Source organism: Spea bombifrons, chromosome 3 (genome assembly GCF_027358695.1).
Source record: "Spea bombifrons isolate aSpeBom1 chromosome 3, aSpeBom1.2.pri, whole genome shotgun sequence".
Lineage (NCBI taxonomy): Eukaryota > Metazoa > Chordata > Amphibia > Anura > Pelobatidae > Spea > Spea bombifrons.
In genome coordinates this window covers 103,980,761-103,998,607 of record NC_071089.1, presented here as the reverse complement: position 1 = coordinate 103,998,607, position 17,847 = coordinate 103,980,761, and the positions used below count along the sequence as shown (strand labels likewise).

At 47.1% G+C, this 17,847-nt stretch overlaps 1 protein-coding gene across 1 annotated transcript in view; it reads right to left on the bottom strand.

The window, feature by feature from the left end:
• The window catches only part of LOC128482950 (kyphoscoliosis peptidase-like), a 34,815-nt gene that overhangs the window by 4,886 nt on the left and 12,082 nt on the right, over positions 1-17,847 (bottom strand). The window contains exons 12-16 of the mRNA XM_053458946.1: positions 16,887-16,969; positions 14,541-14,649; positions 13,197-13,314; positions 11,996-12,184; positions 10,238-10,428 (exon numbers count right to left, since the gene is read on the bottom strand). Coding sequence (XP_053314921.1) covers positions 10,238-10,428; positions 11,996-12,184; positions 13,197-13,314; positions 14,541-14,649; positions 16,887-16,969 — 690 coding nt within the window. The remainder of the gene's footprint in view (positions 1-10,237; positions 10,429-11,995; positions 12,185-13,196; positions 13,315-14,540; positions 14,650-16,886; positions 16,970-17,847) is intronic.

Sequence of the window (17,847 nt, the reverse complement as noted above, 5' to 3'; positions counted from 1 at the left end):
AGCATGCAAGGTACCAAGCAGAGCCAAATTAGCAGCAAGACTCAGAGGGGTCCCAAACCAAAGCGATCTCATTCCTTTGTAGGGAAAACCACCACCACCACCACCCCCACCTCTACCGCCTCTACCACCACTAGTGCTGCGCCTACTGTTCCCACTGGTACCGCCACGCCATGTCCTCCTAGTACCTCTAGCAAGCCACCAAGTCCTTACAAATTTTTTGTAAAGACAGTTAGAGAGAGGGCTACACATAGTGGAACTCCACCTAGCGAGGTAGCAGAGGAGCCTGAGACTGAGAGGCCAAGTGCAGAGTCTATTCTTCCTGCTCGCACTACTACTAGTCACGAGTCTCACGACGATATCAGTCTTAGCTCCAGCCTAGCAGGAATTCCATTCGATCTGGCTAATGAAGAGCTAGACTATGAGCCAGAGGAAGTAGAGGAGATGAGTGGTCAGGAATCAGATTCCTCAGGGAGCAGTGTCCAAATGACTAGTGCACAATTTTCCCCTGAGCCTCCACCTTCTCCGCTACGATCATCACCATCACCACCACCAGCAGCAGCAGCAAAACCTAGCAAATCTAAAGCAATTAGCAGTCCCACTATGGCCAGTACTGTTACCACCAGTCCCACCACCACTAGTTCTGCCTCTGTTCATCCACCCCGAGCAGTAAGAGCAGCACCCAAGGCACACTCCAAGGCTATGCGCGCCCCAATTTGGGAGCACTTTGAAAATGTTGAAGAAGGGCGCTATGGAAAGTGCAAACATTGTGGGAAGCTAATAAGCAGAGGGAAAGTGTCTGGCCATTTTACCAGTGCTAGCATGAAGCATCACCTCAGCACTCAACACAACGCTGTGCTATTGGGGAAAGATGCAGAGGTAAAACTTAGTGCAGGCAGCATAGCTGGTGGCCGTGGAAAAACCCCAACAGCTTCTTCTTCTGAGCCAATAGCAGCAGCAGCAGCAGCAACTAGTGCTGGCAGCCAGAGACCAAGGCAGGTTGGAGCACTGCATGCCCAGCCCACCCTGGAAGAATTTGGGGCATTCCACTCCAAGAGAACGATGCCCAAACAGCAGGCCAATAAAGTAACGCGACTTATTGGTCAGTTCATTGCTGTTGGAGGGGCATCCTTCTCCATGATTGAAGGGGAGCCTTTCAAACAATTGATGGCGGCTGTGGCTCCACAATACACAGTTCCGTCACGTTCCACTTTCAGCAGGAACATTGTCCCCTCGCTGTATCGGTCCTGTGTTGCAGCAGTGAAAGAGGAGCTTTCCAAGGCTGCTGGTCAGTGTGTTCATTTCACTACAGATTTGTGGAGTGCACCTAGCGCCCAGCATGCCTTTCTTTCTTTGACAGCACACTGGTGGCAGCCCGGTGTGTCTAAGGAAGTTGCTGCAGCAGGCTACCGATCATTCCTTCTCCATGCAGAAGTGATGGATGAAAAGCACACTTCCCAAAATATTCTGCATGCGATTAGGAAAATGTTTAGCCTTTGGGTGGGAGCAGAGGCGGGCACCAATGTTGAAGTTGGTTTTGTGGTAACTGACGGAGGTGCCAATATGGTGAAAGCGCTGCGAGATGGTCATATTGTTGGTGTGCGCTGTGCAGCCCACATCATCCATCTTGTAGTGAAGGCAGCAATGTCAGAAGGAACTAATGTGGCAGCAGTAGTTCTGTCCCGCTGCAGAAAGATCGCTGGGCACTTTCACCATAGTGTTAAGGCTAGCCAACTTTTGAGGGAAGAGCAAGAGAGGTCAGGTCTTCCCGTACACTGCCTACGTCAGGATGTCAGTACACGGTGGAACTCCACGTTAGACATGCTAGAGAGGATTTTGGAGCAGCAGAGGGCAATCCATAATCTTGCCTCAGAGCACAATATTGGGATTACCTCTCCATTGAATAGGGAGGATTGGACAGTGATCGCCCAGCTAGTGGCAGTCCTTAAACCATTCAGGGATGCCACAGAAAATTTAAGCTCAAACACTGCCAGTCTGGCCCAGGTAATCCCAGTGTTCTCCCATCTAGGCAGCAAGATGGATGTGTTCCTTGGAAACCGTGAGGCTGTTCAAGGTGGCACTCTACATCCTGACGTAGCAGCCATAGTCAGGAAGCTGAAGGATCTGCTAAAAGTACACCTTCGCAAGCGAATGGAAGAGAGTCCCGAAATGATGCTAGCGTGCCTTTGTGATCCAAGAATTAAGGGAAAGCTAGCTTTGAAATTCAATGTTCTCAGTAGCTACCGGGAGCAATTGGTCAACAAGGTGCGTGACTGGCAGCGTAAAATGGGAATGCTGTCCGAGGAGGGTGAGGTGCAGGAGGAGGAAGAGATGATGTGGTCTGCTACCCCTAGCAGCAGCATCAGCAGCAGTGCCACAAGCAGCACAACACAGCTGAGTGGAGCAGCTGCGTTTTGGGAAGAGGCACTTGGCAGTATAGTTGGACCATCTGACAGAGCTAGCAGCAGAAAGGAGAGTAGTGCTGCTGAAATGGTCAAACTTTACCTCTGTGAAGTTCCTTCTGCTCCTAATGTTGATCCTCTTAGCTACTGGGATGAAAAGAAGAGTGTGTGGCCTGCACTCTCATGGGTTGCGCAGCAGCTTCTATCATGTCCGCCAACCACTGTTCAAAGTGAGCGCGTGTTTTCTATGACTGGAAACATACTGAGTCCACAGCGCTCACGCATGGCACCTCATCTCATGGAGCAGATTGCCTTTCTTAAATTCAATCTGCCCAAATTGGGTTACCCAGCTCTTAGCTTGGAAAGTTAAATTTTTTCTCTCTAATGTTTAAGGTAGTTTCTCCCCCTGGTTGCACTTGCTGCGGTGTGGCAATGCCTGCTACCTCCGCTGGTGTAGCCAATTTACGCTAGGGCCTAGTGTCTGAGCTCTGTAAGTCCGCTCCCAAACGCCTAGGACTGACAGTCTTTGGATGCTTTGCCCTGGGGTGAAACAGGTGAGTGGGTCGTCAATTGCCCACTCATTCACCTTTTTCCGTTTCCAACGCTGCTGCTGGTGGTGGTGCCAGTATCTTTTGCCAGTTCGCTTCCTGGCTGAAATCATGCCTCAGATGTCCCTAATGGAAAGGGTAGTTTCTCCCCCCTGGTTGCACTTGCTGCGGTGTGGCAACGCCTGCTACCTCCGCCGGTGTAGCCAGCTTACGCTAGGGCCTTGTGTCTGAGTTCTGTAGGTCTGCTCCCAAACGCCAAGGACTGACAGTGCTTGGATGCTTTGCCCTGGGGTGAAACAGGTGAGCGGGTCGTCAATTGCCCACTCATTCGCCTTTCCCAATTCTGCTGCTGCTGGTGGTGGTGCCAGTGTCTCTCTTCAATGCCAGTTCGCTTCCTGGCTAGTGTCATGCCTCGAATGTCCCTGATGGTAAGGGTAGTTTCTCCCCCCTGGTTGCACTTGCTGCGGTGTGGCAACGCCTGCTACCTCCGCCGGTGTAGCCAGCTTACGCTAGGGCCTTGTGTCTGAGTTCTGTAGGTCTGCTCCCAAACGCCAAGGACTGACAGTGCTTGGATGCTTTGCCCTGGGGTGAAACAGGTGAGCGGGTCGTCAATTGCCCACTCATTCGCCTTTCCCAATTCTGCTGCTGCTGGTGGTGGTGCCAGTGTCTCTCTTCAATGCCAGTTCGCTTCCTGGCTAGTGTCATGCCTCGAATGTCCCTGATGGTAAGGGTAGTTTCTCCCCCCTGGTTGCACTTGCTGCGGTGTGGCAACGCCTGCTACCTCCGCCGGTGTAGCCAGCTTACGCTAGGGCCTTGTGTCTGAGTTCTGTAGGTCTGCTCCCAAACGCCAAGGACTGACAGTGCTTGGATGCTTTGCCCTGGGGTGAAACAGGTGAGCGGGTCGTCAATTGCCCACTCATTCGCCTTTCCCAATGCTGCTGCTGCTGGTGGTGGTGCCAGTGTCTCTCTTCTCTGCCAGTTCGCTTCCTGGCTAGTGTCATGCCTTAAATGTCCCTAATGGAGAGGGTAGTTTCTCCCCCCTGGTTGCACTTGCTGCGGTGTGGCAACGCCTGCTACCTCCGCCAATGTAGCCAGCTTACGCTAGGGCCTTGTGTCTGAGTTCTGGAAGTCCGCTCCCAAACGCCAAGGACTGACAGTCTTTGGATGCTTTGCCCTGGGGTGAAACAGGTGAGCGGGTCGTCAATTGCCCACTCATTCGCCTTTCCCAATGCTGCTGCTGCTGGTGGTGGTGCCAGTGTCTCTCTTTGCCAGTTCGCTTCCTGGCTAGTGTCATGCCTTAAATGTCCCTAATGGAGAGGGTAGTTTCTCCCCCCTGGTTGCACTTGCTGCGGTGTGGCAACGCCTGCTACCTCCGCCAATGTAGCCAGCTTACGCTAGGGCCTTGTGTCTGAGTTCTGGAAGTCCGCTCCCAAACGCCAAGGACTGACAGTCTTTGGATGCTTTGCCCTGGGGTGAAACAGGTGAGCGGGTCGTCAATTGCCCACTCATTCGCCTTTCCCAATGCTGCTGCTGCTGGTGGCGGTGCCAGTGTCTCTCTTTGCCAGTTCGCTTCCTGGCTAGTGTCATGCCTTAAATGTCCCTAATGGAGAGGGTAGTTTCTCCCCCCTGGTTGCACTTGCTGCGGTGTGGCAACGCCTGCTACCTCCGCCAATGTAGCCAGCTTACGCTAGGGCCTTGTGTCTGAGTTCTGGAAGTCCGCTCCCAAACGCCAAGGACTGACAGTCTTTGGATGCTTTGCCCTGGGGTGAAACAGGTGAGCGGGTCGTCAATTGCCCACTCATTCGCCTTTTCCAATGCTGCTGCTGCTGCTGCTGGTGGTGGTGCCAGTGTCTCTTCTCTGCCAGTTCGCTTCCTGGCTAGTGTCATGCCTCAAATGTCCCTTATGGTAAGGGCAGTTTCTCCCCCCTGGTTGCACTTGCTGCGGTGTGGCAATGCCTGCTACCTCCGCTGGTGTAGCCAATTTACGCTAGGGCCTAGTGTCTGAGCTCTGTAAGTCCGCTCCCAAACGCCAAGGACTGACAGTCTTTGGATGCTTTGCCCTGGGGTGAAACAGGTGAGCGGGTCGTCAATTGCCCACTCATTCGCCTTTTCCAATGCTGCTGCTGCTGCTGCTGGTGGTGGTGCCAGTGTCTCTTCTCTGCCAGTTCGCTTCCTGGCTAGTGTCATGCCTCAAATGTCCCTTATGGTAAGGGCAGTTTCTCCCCCCTGGTTGCACTTGCTGCGGTGTGGCAATGCCTGCTACCTCCGCTGGTGTAGCCAATTTACGCTAGGGCCTAGTGTCTGAGCTCTGTAAGTCCGCTCCCAAACGCCAAGGACTGACAGTCTTTGGATGCTTTGCCCTGGGGTGAAACAGGTGAGCGGGTCGTCAATTGCCCACTCATTTGCCTTTTCCAATGCTGCTGCTGCTGCTGCTGGTGGTGCCAGCATCTCTTCTCTGCCAGTTCGCTTCCTGGCTAGTGTCATGCCTTAATTGTCCCTTATGGTAAGGGCAGTTTCTCCCCCCTGGTTGCACTTGCTGCGGTGTGGCAACGCCTGCTACCTCCGCCAATGTAGCCAGCTTACGCTAGGGCCTTGTGTCTGAGCTCTGGAAGTCCGCTCCCAAACGCCAAGGACTGACAGTGTTTGGATGCTTTGCTCTGGGGTGAAACAGGTGAGTGGGTCGCCAATTGCCCACTCATTCGCCTTTCCCAATTCTGCTGCTGCTGCTGGTGGTGCCAGTGTCTCTTCGATGCCAGTTCGCTTCCTGGCTAGTGTCATGAATCAAATGTCCCTAATGGTAAGGGCAGTTTCTCCCCCCTGGCTGCCTCTGTCTGCGGTGTGGCAACGCCTGCTACCTCCGCCGGAGTGGCCAGCTTACGCTAGGGCCTAGTGTCTGAGCTCTGGAAGTCTGCTGCCAAACGTCTAAGACTGACAGTGTTTGGGTGCTTTGCCCTGGGGTGAAACAGGTGAGTGGGTCGCCAATTGCCCACTCATTCGCCTTTCCCATTTTTCAATGCTGCTGCTGGTGGTGGTGCCAGCATCTCTTCTCTGCCAGTTCGCTTCCTGGCTAGAGTCATGCCCAAAATGTCCCTAATGGTAAGGGCAGTTTCTCCCCCCTGGCTGCCTCTGTTTGCGGTGTGGCAACGCCTGCTACCTCCGCCGGAGTGGCCAGCTTACGCTAGGGCCTTGTGTCTGAGCTCTGGAAGTCTGCTGCCAAACGTCTAAGACTGACAGTGTTTGGGTGCTTTGCCCTGGGGTGAAACAGGTGAGCGGGTCGCCAATTGCCCACTCATTCGCCTTTTCAATGCTGCTGCTGGTGGTGGTGCCAGCATCTCTTCTCTGCCAGTTCGCTTCCTGGCTAGAGTCATGCCCAAAATGTCCCTAATTGTAAGGGCAGTTTCTCCCCCCTGGCTGCCTCTGTCTGCGGTGTGGCAACGCCTGCTACCTCCGCCTGAGTGGCCAGCTTACGCTAGGGCCTTGTGTCTGAGCTCTGGAAGTCTGCTGCCAAACGTCTAAGACTGACAGTGTTTGGGTGCTTTGCCCTGGGGTGAAACAGGTGAGTGGGTCGCCAATTGCCCACTCATTCGCCTTTTCAATGCTGCTGCTGGTGGTGGTGCCAGCATCTCTTCTCTGCCAGTTCGCTTCCTGGCTAGAGTCATGCCCAAAATGTCCCTAATTGTAAGGGCAGTTTCTCCCCCCTGGCTGCGTCTGTCTGCGGTGTGGCAACGCCTGCTACCTCCGCCGGAGTGGCCAGCTTACGCTAGGGCCTTGTGTCTGAGTTCTGGAAGTCTGCTGCCAAACGTCTAAGACTGACAGTGTTTGGGTGCTTTGCCCTGGGGTGAAACAGGTGAGTGGGTCGCCAATTGCCCACTCATTCGCCTTTTCAATGCTGCTGCTGGTGGTGGTGCCAGCATCTCTTCTCTGCCAGTTCGCTTCCTGGCTAGAGTCATGCCCAAAATGTCCCTAATTGTAAGGGCAGTTTCTCCCCCCTGGCTGCCTCTGTCTGCGGTGTGGCAACGCCTGCTACCTCCGCCGGAGTGGCCAGCTTACGCTAGGGCCTTGTGTCTGAGCTCTGGAAGTCTGCTGCCAAACGTCTAAGACTGACAGTGTTTGGGTGCTTTGCCCTGGGGTGAAACAGGTGAGTGGGTCGCCAATTGCCCACTCATTCGCCTTTTCAATGCTGCTGCTGGTGGTGGTGCCAGCATCTCTTCTCTGCCAGTTCGCTTCCTGGCTAGAGTCATGCCCAAAATGTCCCTAATTGTAAGGGCAGTTTCTCCCCCCTGGCTGCCTCTGTCTGCGGTGTGGCAACGCCTGCTACCTCCGCCGGAGTGGCCAGCTTACGCTAGGGCCTTGTGTCTGAGCTCTGGAAGTCTGCTGCCAAACGTCTAAGACTGACAGTGTTTGGGTGCTTTGCCCTGGGGTGAAACAGGTGAGTGGGTCGCCAATTGCCCACTCATTCGCCTTTTCAATGCTGCTGCTGGTGGTGGTGCCAGCATCTCTTCTCTGCCAGTTCGCTTCCTGGCTAGAGTCATGCCCAAAATGTCCCTAATTGTAAGGGCAGTTTCTCCCCCCTGGCTGCGTCTGTCTGCGGTGTGGCAACGCCTGCTACCTCCGCCGGAGTGGCCAGCTTACGCTAGGGCCTTGTGTCTGAGTTCTGGAAGTCTGCTGCCAAACGTCTAAGACTGACAGTGTTTGGGTGCTTTGCCCTGGGGTGAAACAGGTGAGTGGGTCGCCAATTGCCCACTCATTCGCCTTTCCCATTTTTCAATGCTGCTGCTGGTGGTGGTGCCAGCATCTCTTCTCTGCCAGTTCGCTTCCTGGCTAGAGTCATGCCCAAAATGTCCCTAATGGTAAGGGCAGTTTCTCCCCCCTGGCTGCCTCTGTTTGCGGTGTGGCAACGCCTGCTACCTCCGCCGGAGTGGCCAGCTTACGCTAGGGCCTTGTGTCTGAGCTCTGGAAGTCTGCTGCCAAACGTCTAAGACTGACAGTGTTTGGGTGCTTTGCCCTGGGGTGAAACAGGTGAGTGGGTCGCCAATTGCCCACTCATTCGCCTTTCCCATTTTTCAATGCTGCTGCTGGTGGTGGTGCCAGCATCTCTTCTCTGCCAGTTCGCTTCCTGGCTAGAGTCATGCCCAAAATGTCCCTAATGGTAAGGGCAGTTTCTCCCCCCTGGCTGCCTCTGTTTGCGGTGTGGCAACGCCTGCTACCTCCGCCGGAGTGGCCAGCTTACGCTAGGGCCTTGTGTCTGAGCTCTGGAAGTCTGCTGCCAAACGTCTAAGACTGACAGTGTTTGGGTGCTTTGCCCTGGGGTGAAACAGGTGAGCGGGTCGCCAATTGCCCACTCATTTGCCTTTCCCATTTCATTATTTTCCTTCTGATACACAACCAACCAAACATAACACACACAATAACACATATAACACATATAACACACAGTGACATCACACATAACACACATACACACACACTTACAATGCACAAAACACAAGGACCTTTTCCTTGTTATTTGCCCTGGCCTTCACTCACTAATAGCATTACATTAACACTATAACTCACACTTCACCCTATAACATTTTTCCATCCACATACCTGCCAACAGACCCAACTTTTTCAGGGACAGTCCTGCTTTTTTCCAGTCCTGTCCCATCTAATTTAGCTAAACTAGGTATGCAAAATGCAAATACACATAGGTAGGTATAGCTCGGTATAGCTACTATAAACATTTAATAAATATAATCAAGTACTAAATAATAAATCTAACTTTAAAATACATTTAAATAAACCCCTATTTTTTTTTTAAAAAAAACATTAAAATTAAATTATTATTATTTAGACATAATCCATCTTTAACCAAACCAGTGCACTGCTACTAATCTTAAACATAACCGTACATTAACCCTAAGCTATTTTTTAGTTCTTGTCCAACATTTTTCCATCAGCATACCTGCCAACACACCCAAGATTTTGGTGGACAGTCCTGCTATTTTCCAGTCCTGTCCAATAAGTAAGTTGGGTTGTTGCAAAGTATGCCATTGTAAATAGGTAGCAAATGTTAGGCATGTAAAGTGGTCCAAAATCAATTTAAAAATGTAAAATATTCCCTATTCTTTTATTAAACATCTATGGACAGTACACCTCGGTATGTGTGTGCAACTCTATTGGTCGTTTCGGCAGGGGGCTCGCCTGCCATCAACGAATGAAGTGCATTCTGCAGTTCTGCAATTCACTCGTTGATGCCAGACCAGCCCCCTGCCGAAACGACCAATAGAGCTGCACACACGTACCTTCACGGCAGCTGCTGCTGCTGTGATGTGTTATTAACCCCGTATTAACCCCTGCTAGGCAACCAGGAGGAAAACGAAGATTAAACGAGCACGAAGAATGTCCGCGAATATTCGCCCGAAGAGAAGACAGGAACGGGCGAATATTCGCGGAATACGAAGATTTTTTTTTCCCCGAAGACGAGCACGAAGACGAACACGAAGAGCCCCCTGGTGCCCAAGTCTAATAATTACTCCGAAGTCCCTCTCTTCTATTGTTACTGACAGAATGCTATATTCCAACACTATACTCTATTATTATTATTGTACATTTATTTATGTTAAACTACAATTATCATTTCTTCTAATTTACTGAAATCACTTCCCTTGTTTGTTCCACCTGGACCTACCCTGTTACAGACCTTTGCATAATCTGCAAAAAGACATACCTTGCAATTAAGACCTATTGTAATATCTTAAATAAAAATATTAAAATATGGGTCCCTATAAAGATCCTTGATGCGCTCCACTAGTAACAAGACCTCCCTCTGAATATATACCATTCACCACAACCTTCTGTATCCTATCACTCAACCTTTGCCTTATCCATTCAACTATTTGAACATCCAAACCAAAACAATGCAATTTATTTATGGGTCTTCAAATTCCTTACTGAAACCTATATAGGCTATGTATATTGCTTCTCCCTGGTCTATTAGTTTAGTTACCCAGTCAAAAATACAATAAGTATCGTGAAAGACTCGTGTAATAGTATAAGTATCGTGTAAGACCCCCATGGGCCCACAAGTTTTCTCAGTAGACGCTCTTTACACTGGGGCGGATCCTCTATTTGGAACCCACGGTAACTACCGCTAAAATCTACCCACTTAGAGACCCTTACAGCATAAAAAAATACAGCGCCATTTCTTCTTCCCACAAGAATACCTACTAGCAGAGATTTGTGACTTTTGCCCTTAGTATGAAGTAGAATGCAGCACAATAATATACAGAGAGTAAAATGCAGAGGTACCTGTTTTAATGACAGCTGTGTCAGGATGAGAGTACAGTAATCCCAAATTATAGAAGTGACCTCTACGGCGCATAATCATTCCAAATTTTTGTTGAGAAAGTTTTTGATCCAGTAACTGGAAATCAGCCTGATCTGGGAAATGATCTTCAATGAAAAGCGCTGGGTGCGTCAGGAAGTAAAACTCAGTATATCTGAAACAATTAACAAAGAAGTGATTCACTAATTAATGTGTGGATATGATAGAGTGAAAAATATATGTCTAAATCTGGAAAGTTTTAAACCTTGGATATAAAAAGAATGGAAAGTGAGTAGAACTCCTTTGTAAGGCTCAGGAGCTGCATCAAATAAGTTTGTTGGGTTTCCAAAAAATATAGCTACCGATGTAAGTAAAAGCCTCTGTGCTCTATTCACCAATATGTGAGTTGTAGGGGAATCGAGGTAAAATGAAACATTTCATTTCACCACATCGCAAAGAGTCTGCTAGTCACAATTCCTCTAGAACAAAGACTGAACCAGCTCTGATTAATGCATAGTAGACTTGTGCATGGCAAGCAAAATTAATTTGGATGAGTTTTTCAAATAACATTTTTTTTTACAAACCCAGTTAGGAACATCAGAAACGGGTGTGACAAGCATAGTCTCTCCCTTCACTACAAAAATATACACTCCAGTAACCCACAGGGGTTGATGCCAGAGGAGGTCCCTGCAGGCGACCAATAGGCTCACTCACACTGCCCTGTAACCGCTGACGGAGAACCTGCGGATTTCCGCTTCCGTGAACCGCCGCGATGCCGCGAAGATAAGGTAGGCTAGATGGGGAAGGGACCGGGAGATTAGTAGACGAAGACGATCACGAAGATTCTTTATGTGTGAGTCTTCGCCTACGTTTTACCGCCACTCTCTTCTCTTCTTCGTGTCTTCAGAACGAACACGAAAACGCACTCTTCGTGTTCGTTTTCATGTTCGCCCGAAGATGAATGCACAAGTCTAATGAAAACTACTCAAGTTAATTTTACTCGCTTCACCTCACCCATCTTCTCCTTAACTTAATCATGCATGAATTAGGCAAAAATTGTTATAATTAAAGCTTGTATGGATCCAAATGCACAAGTCTAATGCATAGTAGCACAAGTGAGATTTTTTTAATTGTCAACCCACAGAAGTATTTCTGCATTATGCCCGGTCCTGTCGACTGTTCCTGAAGGGAAAAGTACAAGGGTTATGTAAATCAGATGAAATCTTTAATTTTACTTCACCTTTTATCTCACCTTAGATTCACTGTTTAGTGAGTAATTGTCTCTTTATTCTGTAGCAGAAACATTGGCTGTCTATGCTTTTTCCCACCCATTATGGTTGGGTAGGATGAGATGTAAGTCAAGCCAGGTCTTGCATAGTTAATTTTAATAAATAGTATAATTAAATTATATAATAATGGAGAAAGGGAAAAGGAATTTACTCAACCTACTATCAAGTATAATAACGGTAAAGGTATTAGTAATTTGGCTGAACAAATTAATTCTCATAAAATGGGAAAGCCATTATAGTAGATTTATAGTAGATTTAGATGTGTTTCGTTTTAATCAATATATTATATGATGCAGTCGACAGTCAGATCTGCATCATATAACAATATATAATATACCCTTAGATTTTCACAGAACAGATCGCCAACACCTGTGACTTCACTGGAGTCCTGGAGTTCTGCACCAGTGCTCTTTAATGTGGAGGCTTTTATTACTGAAATAACTTCTTACTTACTCAAATGTAAACTTGCTAACTTTGCTGTCGGCATGACCAGCTCCCCATGTACTGTCCAGCAAGTGCCAACCTCCTTGCAAGTACACCATGTTCCAGGCGTGGTTAGACTTCCCAGGTATCGTCTGCCCGATTGTGTAACTGATTCCTTTGGCGTAGCCGCTTACTGTTATACACTGCACTCCAGCAATGCTGCAAGAGAAATTTAGAAACATCAAACATGCTTTTTTCTCTCTGTTGAATGTGTGAGGAGATTAGTCTGGTGCCGATGTTGTCTACATAATTCCTTGCTAGTATGTTATGTGTTAATTATGTTAATCCTTTTCCAGTTTCCTGTGTAAGTCAACTCTGTTTCCCCTGCTAAAATGGTTATATAAATTATGTCCAGTCCCAATAAAGCGTTCTCTAGCATCTTATCTGGTGTGTCATGACCGGTGGTACAGATGTTTGGGAAAGCCTTTTTCCCCTGGGGGACCATCTTTACTCTGAGACCCAGAGAGGCTACCCATGTTGCAGCCAGCTTTTGATACATGGAAGGTGGCAGCGACGGATAGGGACATCCTGCTAGACCCCCTGGTTCCTGTTACACCTATATTTTTTATATAGTTTTTATAGTTTTAGAAGTTATGCACTAATCATGAGTGCAGAAGTGAGAAGCACTTGCGGATTGTTGCTGTTTGCAGTCTGCATTTAATATCTTTACAAGCCTCAGCCGATGAAGAACATTGATAAATCTTGTTTTTGTTTATAATAAAATAACATTAAGGGACTAGGGAGTGCACTGGATTGTCTTTGGGAAGAGCCTTGTGACAAATCCATCTCATGACCATGCTCAAGGAAAACTTCAGTTTATGGATGTATTCACTAGACAATAAATGAATATTAGACAAAATAATTAATTAGTGTTTTTGGAAGTGCTTAATGCAAGAACAACCTGAACCTTTAGACAGAACGAACCTTGCTTTGGTTGACCCTTCTTAATGATTAGTTAATCTCCCCAGAAAATGACTCTTTAATGGTTAATTGTTATCACCCTAGAAGATTACTCATCTCTGTTTAGAAGACAAATGTATTCAAACAAGTACAGAATTTCCATTGGAGGAGACAAAATGTAAATAGTAAATTATAGTTTGCTCTTAATGGTGAATGTGCAATAAAGTATAGGTAACAGCATTGTGAGTTTTTTTCATATTTTTTCTCTTACGTGCACATTTTCTGAAAGATTGAAGCGTATCCAGCACAAACTCCTTTCCTGGTGCGAAATATATCATCTGGATCAGAAGATCTCAAGGCTGTGTTACTGTAACCTGCTACATCGTACTCTAACAAAACAACGCAAAATACAAATGTAAACATTTTTTGCCATATTCTGTGTCTCCAGTCAAAAGAACTCAACAGAAGCCCCGGGCATGAAACAGAACAAACAAGGTTTGACCAGTCTCATTCACTTTAAGAAAAGGCCCTGCAACCTCCTGTAGTTTATGTGGATATTTATGTATGTCAGCATACACATACATGCACAAGGGCCCACTAATTTAGGTTAACTAAACAGAAAAAAAACACATGGTAGTCAAGGGAGTGCCGCAAAAAACTTTTATTTATTCCTGTATATCCCCTGTCAGGGTGGATTGGTCTGTTCTTCCTCTCCCTCTAGCTGGTCTCCCCCTCTTCACTCTAGTAGCTGCTCCTTCACAGGCACAGAGTACCCGCCTGGGCAGAGACACAGTTTGCATGCTGCAGAGGCAAGGTAGTTTGTTTCAAAAATGTACTACAGCTATGGTTAGTTAATATTCCAGCTGTTGAGACTACATATCCCATGACCCTCAGACAGTCTGGTATGTTAAGCATCATGGGGAAGTGAGTACTAAATAACTGGAGTGCCAAAGGTTAGCTTTTAGAATACTGAGAATTGGTACTACTCATGATTCTCAGCCATCCATTTGATTGGCTGAACATAATGGATAGCCCTGGCTCAACTTAGCAGCCAGGGCGGCATGTGATTGTGGGGATAAGGGGTCAAATATAGGTCAGGCAGGTTAGTTAGGTATAATAGGTTGAGGTCAAATGTTCAGTGTAGGTATATAGGGACAGAAAGGTTAGGGTCAGAAGTTCAAGTGATAAAAAAATAAAAAAGGGTAGAATGTTCTTTTTGCGCTCGTGCTACTTAGTTTGCCTGCGCTTTTTGCCCGCCCTGCGCTCGCGGGTGTCTCGCGCTGCGCAAAAGGAGGGAATTTGCATTATAAATAGCACCGTTTTGAGGTGCTGCTCATTACCTGCGGCGAACTGCAAGCTGTCTGCACTTTCCTCATAGCAGCGTCTGGTGAGCAGCAGCATAGCAGGAGAGCCAAAGGAGAAGATGGAGGAACTTCTTTGCCGGTTTTGGTGCACCTTATAATGTATTTGCTCTCATTGGCAATCACAGTTTAATTGGTGGCTTTAGCCAAACAGATTGCCCATTTAGAAGCTCTGACTTTCCTATCCACTTTAATTTAATTATTATGATTATGATAAAATTATGATTATTTTAAGCAAACAAGCATAGAAATACCTATATGAGTGCATGTCCATATCCAAATAGCACGGGTTTTCTCCAGATCAGTAGATGAATCCCGAAGAAGTTCTTTTACTAACGTTTCGACTGATCCTCTAGAATCCACCTGACATAGAGAATAATGTATATGTATACATGTATACATCCTATACATATGCATGTGTAGTTAATGAACAGAAGTGGATCTCCCTGAATCCCAGCGTAAGAGTAATAGCTACTGTTGACATGTGTGTCAGACTTTGTACATAAGACATCAGTGAGTTAGTGGGTGGTAGTAGTTGTCAGTACCCAAAGCCGGGTGACATCCCGGTGGCCTGACTGTTATGTTTTTAGAAAATCAGCCTACTGGTTGTAACATATGTTATATCACAGGAATCATAATGAACATTTAACAGCATGTGTCTTTTCTTTTCTAAATGTAATCACACTTGTGACTCCCCAATTGCAACTTACATGTATGTATGATTACAATAGCACAGGGGCGTCCAACATGCGGCCCGCGGGCCAAATGCGGCCCGCGAGACCTCGAGGTGCGGCCCGCGTAAGATCGGCAGCCAGGGCAACCGATCTTACGCGAGCCGCACCTCAAGCCCTGCTACTTACTTGTGGGAGGGTCTTCTGGACCGCACAGAGGAAGCGGAGTTCACGTGACATCCTACTTCCTCTGTGCTTTAGCAGAGAAGGCAGAGGGAGGCCGCGCCCCCTGCTGAAGTCTGTAAGCGGCATCGAGGAGCTGCAGTGCAGGTAAGGGGGTGGGGAGGGTGTTTGAATGAGTGTGTGTGATTGAGGGAATGAATCTGTGAATGAATGATTATATGAATAAATGAGTGTGTGTGATAGCATGGATGTGTAAGTGCTGGAACCTAGGCATGATGGGACTGTGATTGCTGTTAGCAATCACACTCCTATCATGCCAAGTCAGCCAGTACATGCTGAAACCTGGCCAGCTGCCCCCCTTGTGTATTGATGCTGCCAGCTGTATGGGGTCTGCACTTACAGCCACCCTGTACCAGCATGTACTGGCTGACTTGGCATGATAGGAGTGTGATTGCTAACAGCAATCACAGTCCCATAATGCCTAGGTTCCAGTATTTACTGGATGGATGTGTAAGTGCTGGAACCTAGGCATGATGGGACTGTGATTGCTGTTAGCAATCACACTCCTATCATGACAAGTCAGCCAGTACATGCTGAAACCTGGCTAGCTGCCCCCCTTGTGTATTGATGCTGCCAGCAGTATGGGGTCTGCACATCACTTACAGCCACCCTGTACCAGCGTGTATTGGCTGACTTGGCATGATAGGAGTGTGATTGCTAACAGCAATCACAGTCCCATCATGCCTAGGTTCCAGCATTTACTGGGTGGATGTGTAAGTGCTGGAACCTAGGCATGATGGGACTGTGACTACTGTTAGCAATCACACTCCTTTCATGCCAAGTCAGCCAGTACATGCTGAAACCTAGCTAGCGGCCCCCCTTGTGTAGTGATGCTGCCAGCAGTATGGGGTCTGCACATCACTTACAGCCACCCTGTACCAGCATGTACTGTCTGACTTGGCATGATAGGAGTGTGATTGCTAACAGCAATCACAGCGAGCACAGTCCCATCATGCCTAGGTACCAGCATTTACTGGTTGCCTGGGTTGCCAGCATTTACTGGTTGTCAAGTCATATTGCTAATTTTGTCCAGTTGTGTGTTACCTACTTTTATTAAAAATGTGAGTTTTTATTATTATTTTTAAAGGTGGGGGTCATTTTCGGTTTTGGCTAAGTGAACCCTGAATGTTTTGGTCCAGAATTTTCATTTTAGTTCATCCCTAGAATAAATCTAGGGAATCCTGAATTTGTAGTCGCAAAACTTTCTAGGCCCAGAAATCAGTGAGAGGAAGAGTAAAGGTTTTGTGTCATTTTACTTTATTTTAATCTGCATATTTTATTAAAGGCCATATTTTTTGTCACAGTGAAAAATGAGTGCGGCCCGCGCACGTATACAATTCTGATCAAGTGGCCCACTGCAGAAAAAACTTGGACACCCCTGCAATAGCACAATGATGCTTTACTGCTGCGTATCATGTACTAGATATAATGGATACTTAACCCAATTATGTGATGTAAAACATGGTTGTAGAAAAATGTGAACATCCCTACATATTACATAGGTAAATATTATAAATATTATAACGTACATTAAAATTGTGCATGCAGCCAGCAAAAAAGGGTACACTTATGTTGCTCTGAACTGATACTGTTGAAAATTACCAATGCACTTTAAAGCACGAAGGACACAAGATATGTGACTTATTCTACTGGCCCAATTATGATTCTATAAAAGTAAGTTTGTACCTTTGATGCGTAAGCATCCAGCTTTTTGAATGCTTTCAGGTCCAGCTCCAGAGATTTTAGGTTTTGTCTGTCCCATGGATATTCTGTATTGAAAAAAGGCAGGCATTTAATGTTACTGATGTTATTGTGCATTAAAAAGAGCCAAGCCCAGTTATTTTGTTCTAGATCAGGGGCGTCCAACAATGCGGCCCGCCGGACCTCGAGGTGCGGCCCGCATGAGATCTGCAGCCAGGGCAACCGGGATCGCAAGGGCCCTGCTGCTTACCTGTGGGAGGGTCTTTTGTACTGCACAGGGGAAGCGGAACCCAGCAGAGTCCCGTGAATTTATGTCACATCACATGACTCTGCTCCATTGCTGCTACCTCTGTGCAGTACAAGAGAAGTTGCTTGCACAAATTTCAGAAATCTGAGAGCGGCACAGAGAGAGCTGCAGTGCAGGTAATGGGGTGGGGGAGGTTGTATGAATGAGTATGCGTGATTGAGGGAATGAATCTGTGAATGAATGAGTATATGAATGAGTAACAGTGTTATTGAATTTGTTTATACAATTTTGGTGTGTTACTTTCTTTTATTAAAAGTTATTTATTTTTTAAAGGGGGGTCATTTTCGGTTTTGGCATTTCGGTGCATCCCTAGAATAAATTTAACTATTTAATTTTTACTTATCCAGAATCCTGGATTTGTAGTCACTTCAGAGGACAAAACTTTCTAGGCCCAGAAATCAGTGAGAGGAAAAGCCCACGCACATATACATTTCTGATGAAGTGGCCCACTGCAGAAAAAACTTGGACACCCCTGTTCTAGATAGATAGATAGATAATTATGTTATATTGCGTGATATTTATACTTTGAAAAGTAGCAAAGAGTACTTTATTATATTGTTGTACTTCTGTCAACTGTGTTTGACTGAGATGCACATATTCTCAGAAAGTAACACTTTTATTTCATTGTGATCTAGAACA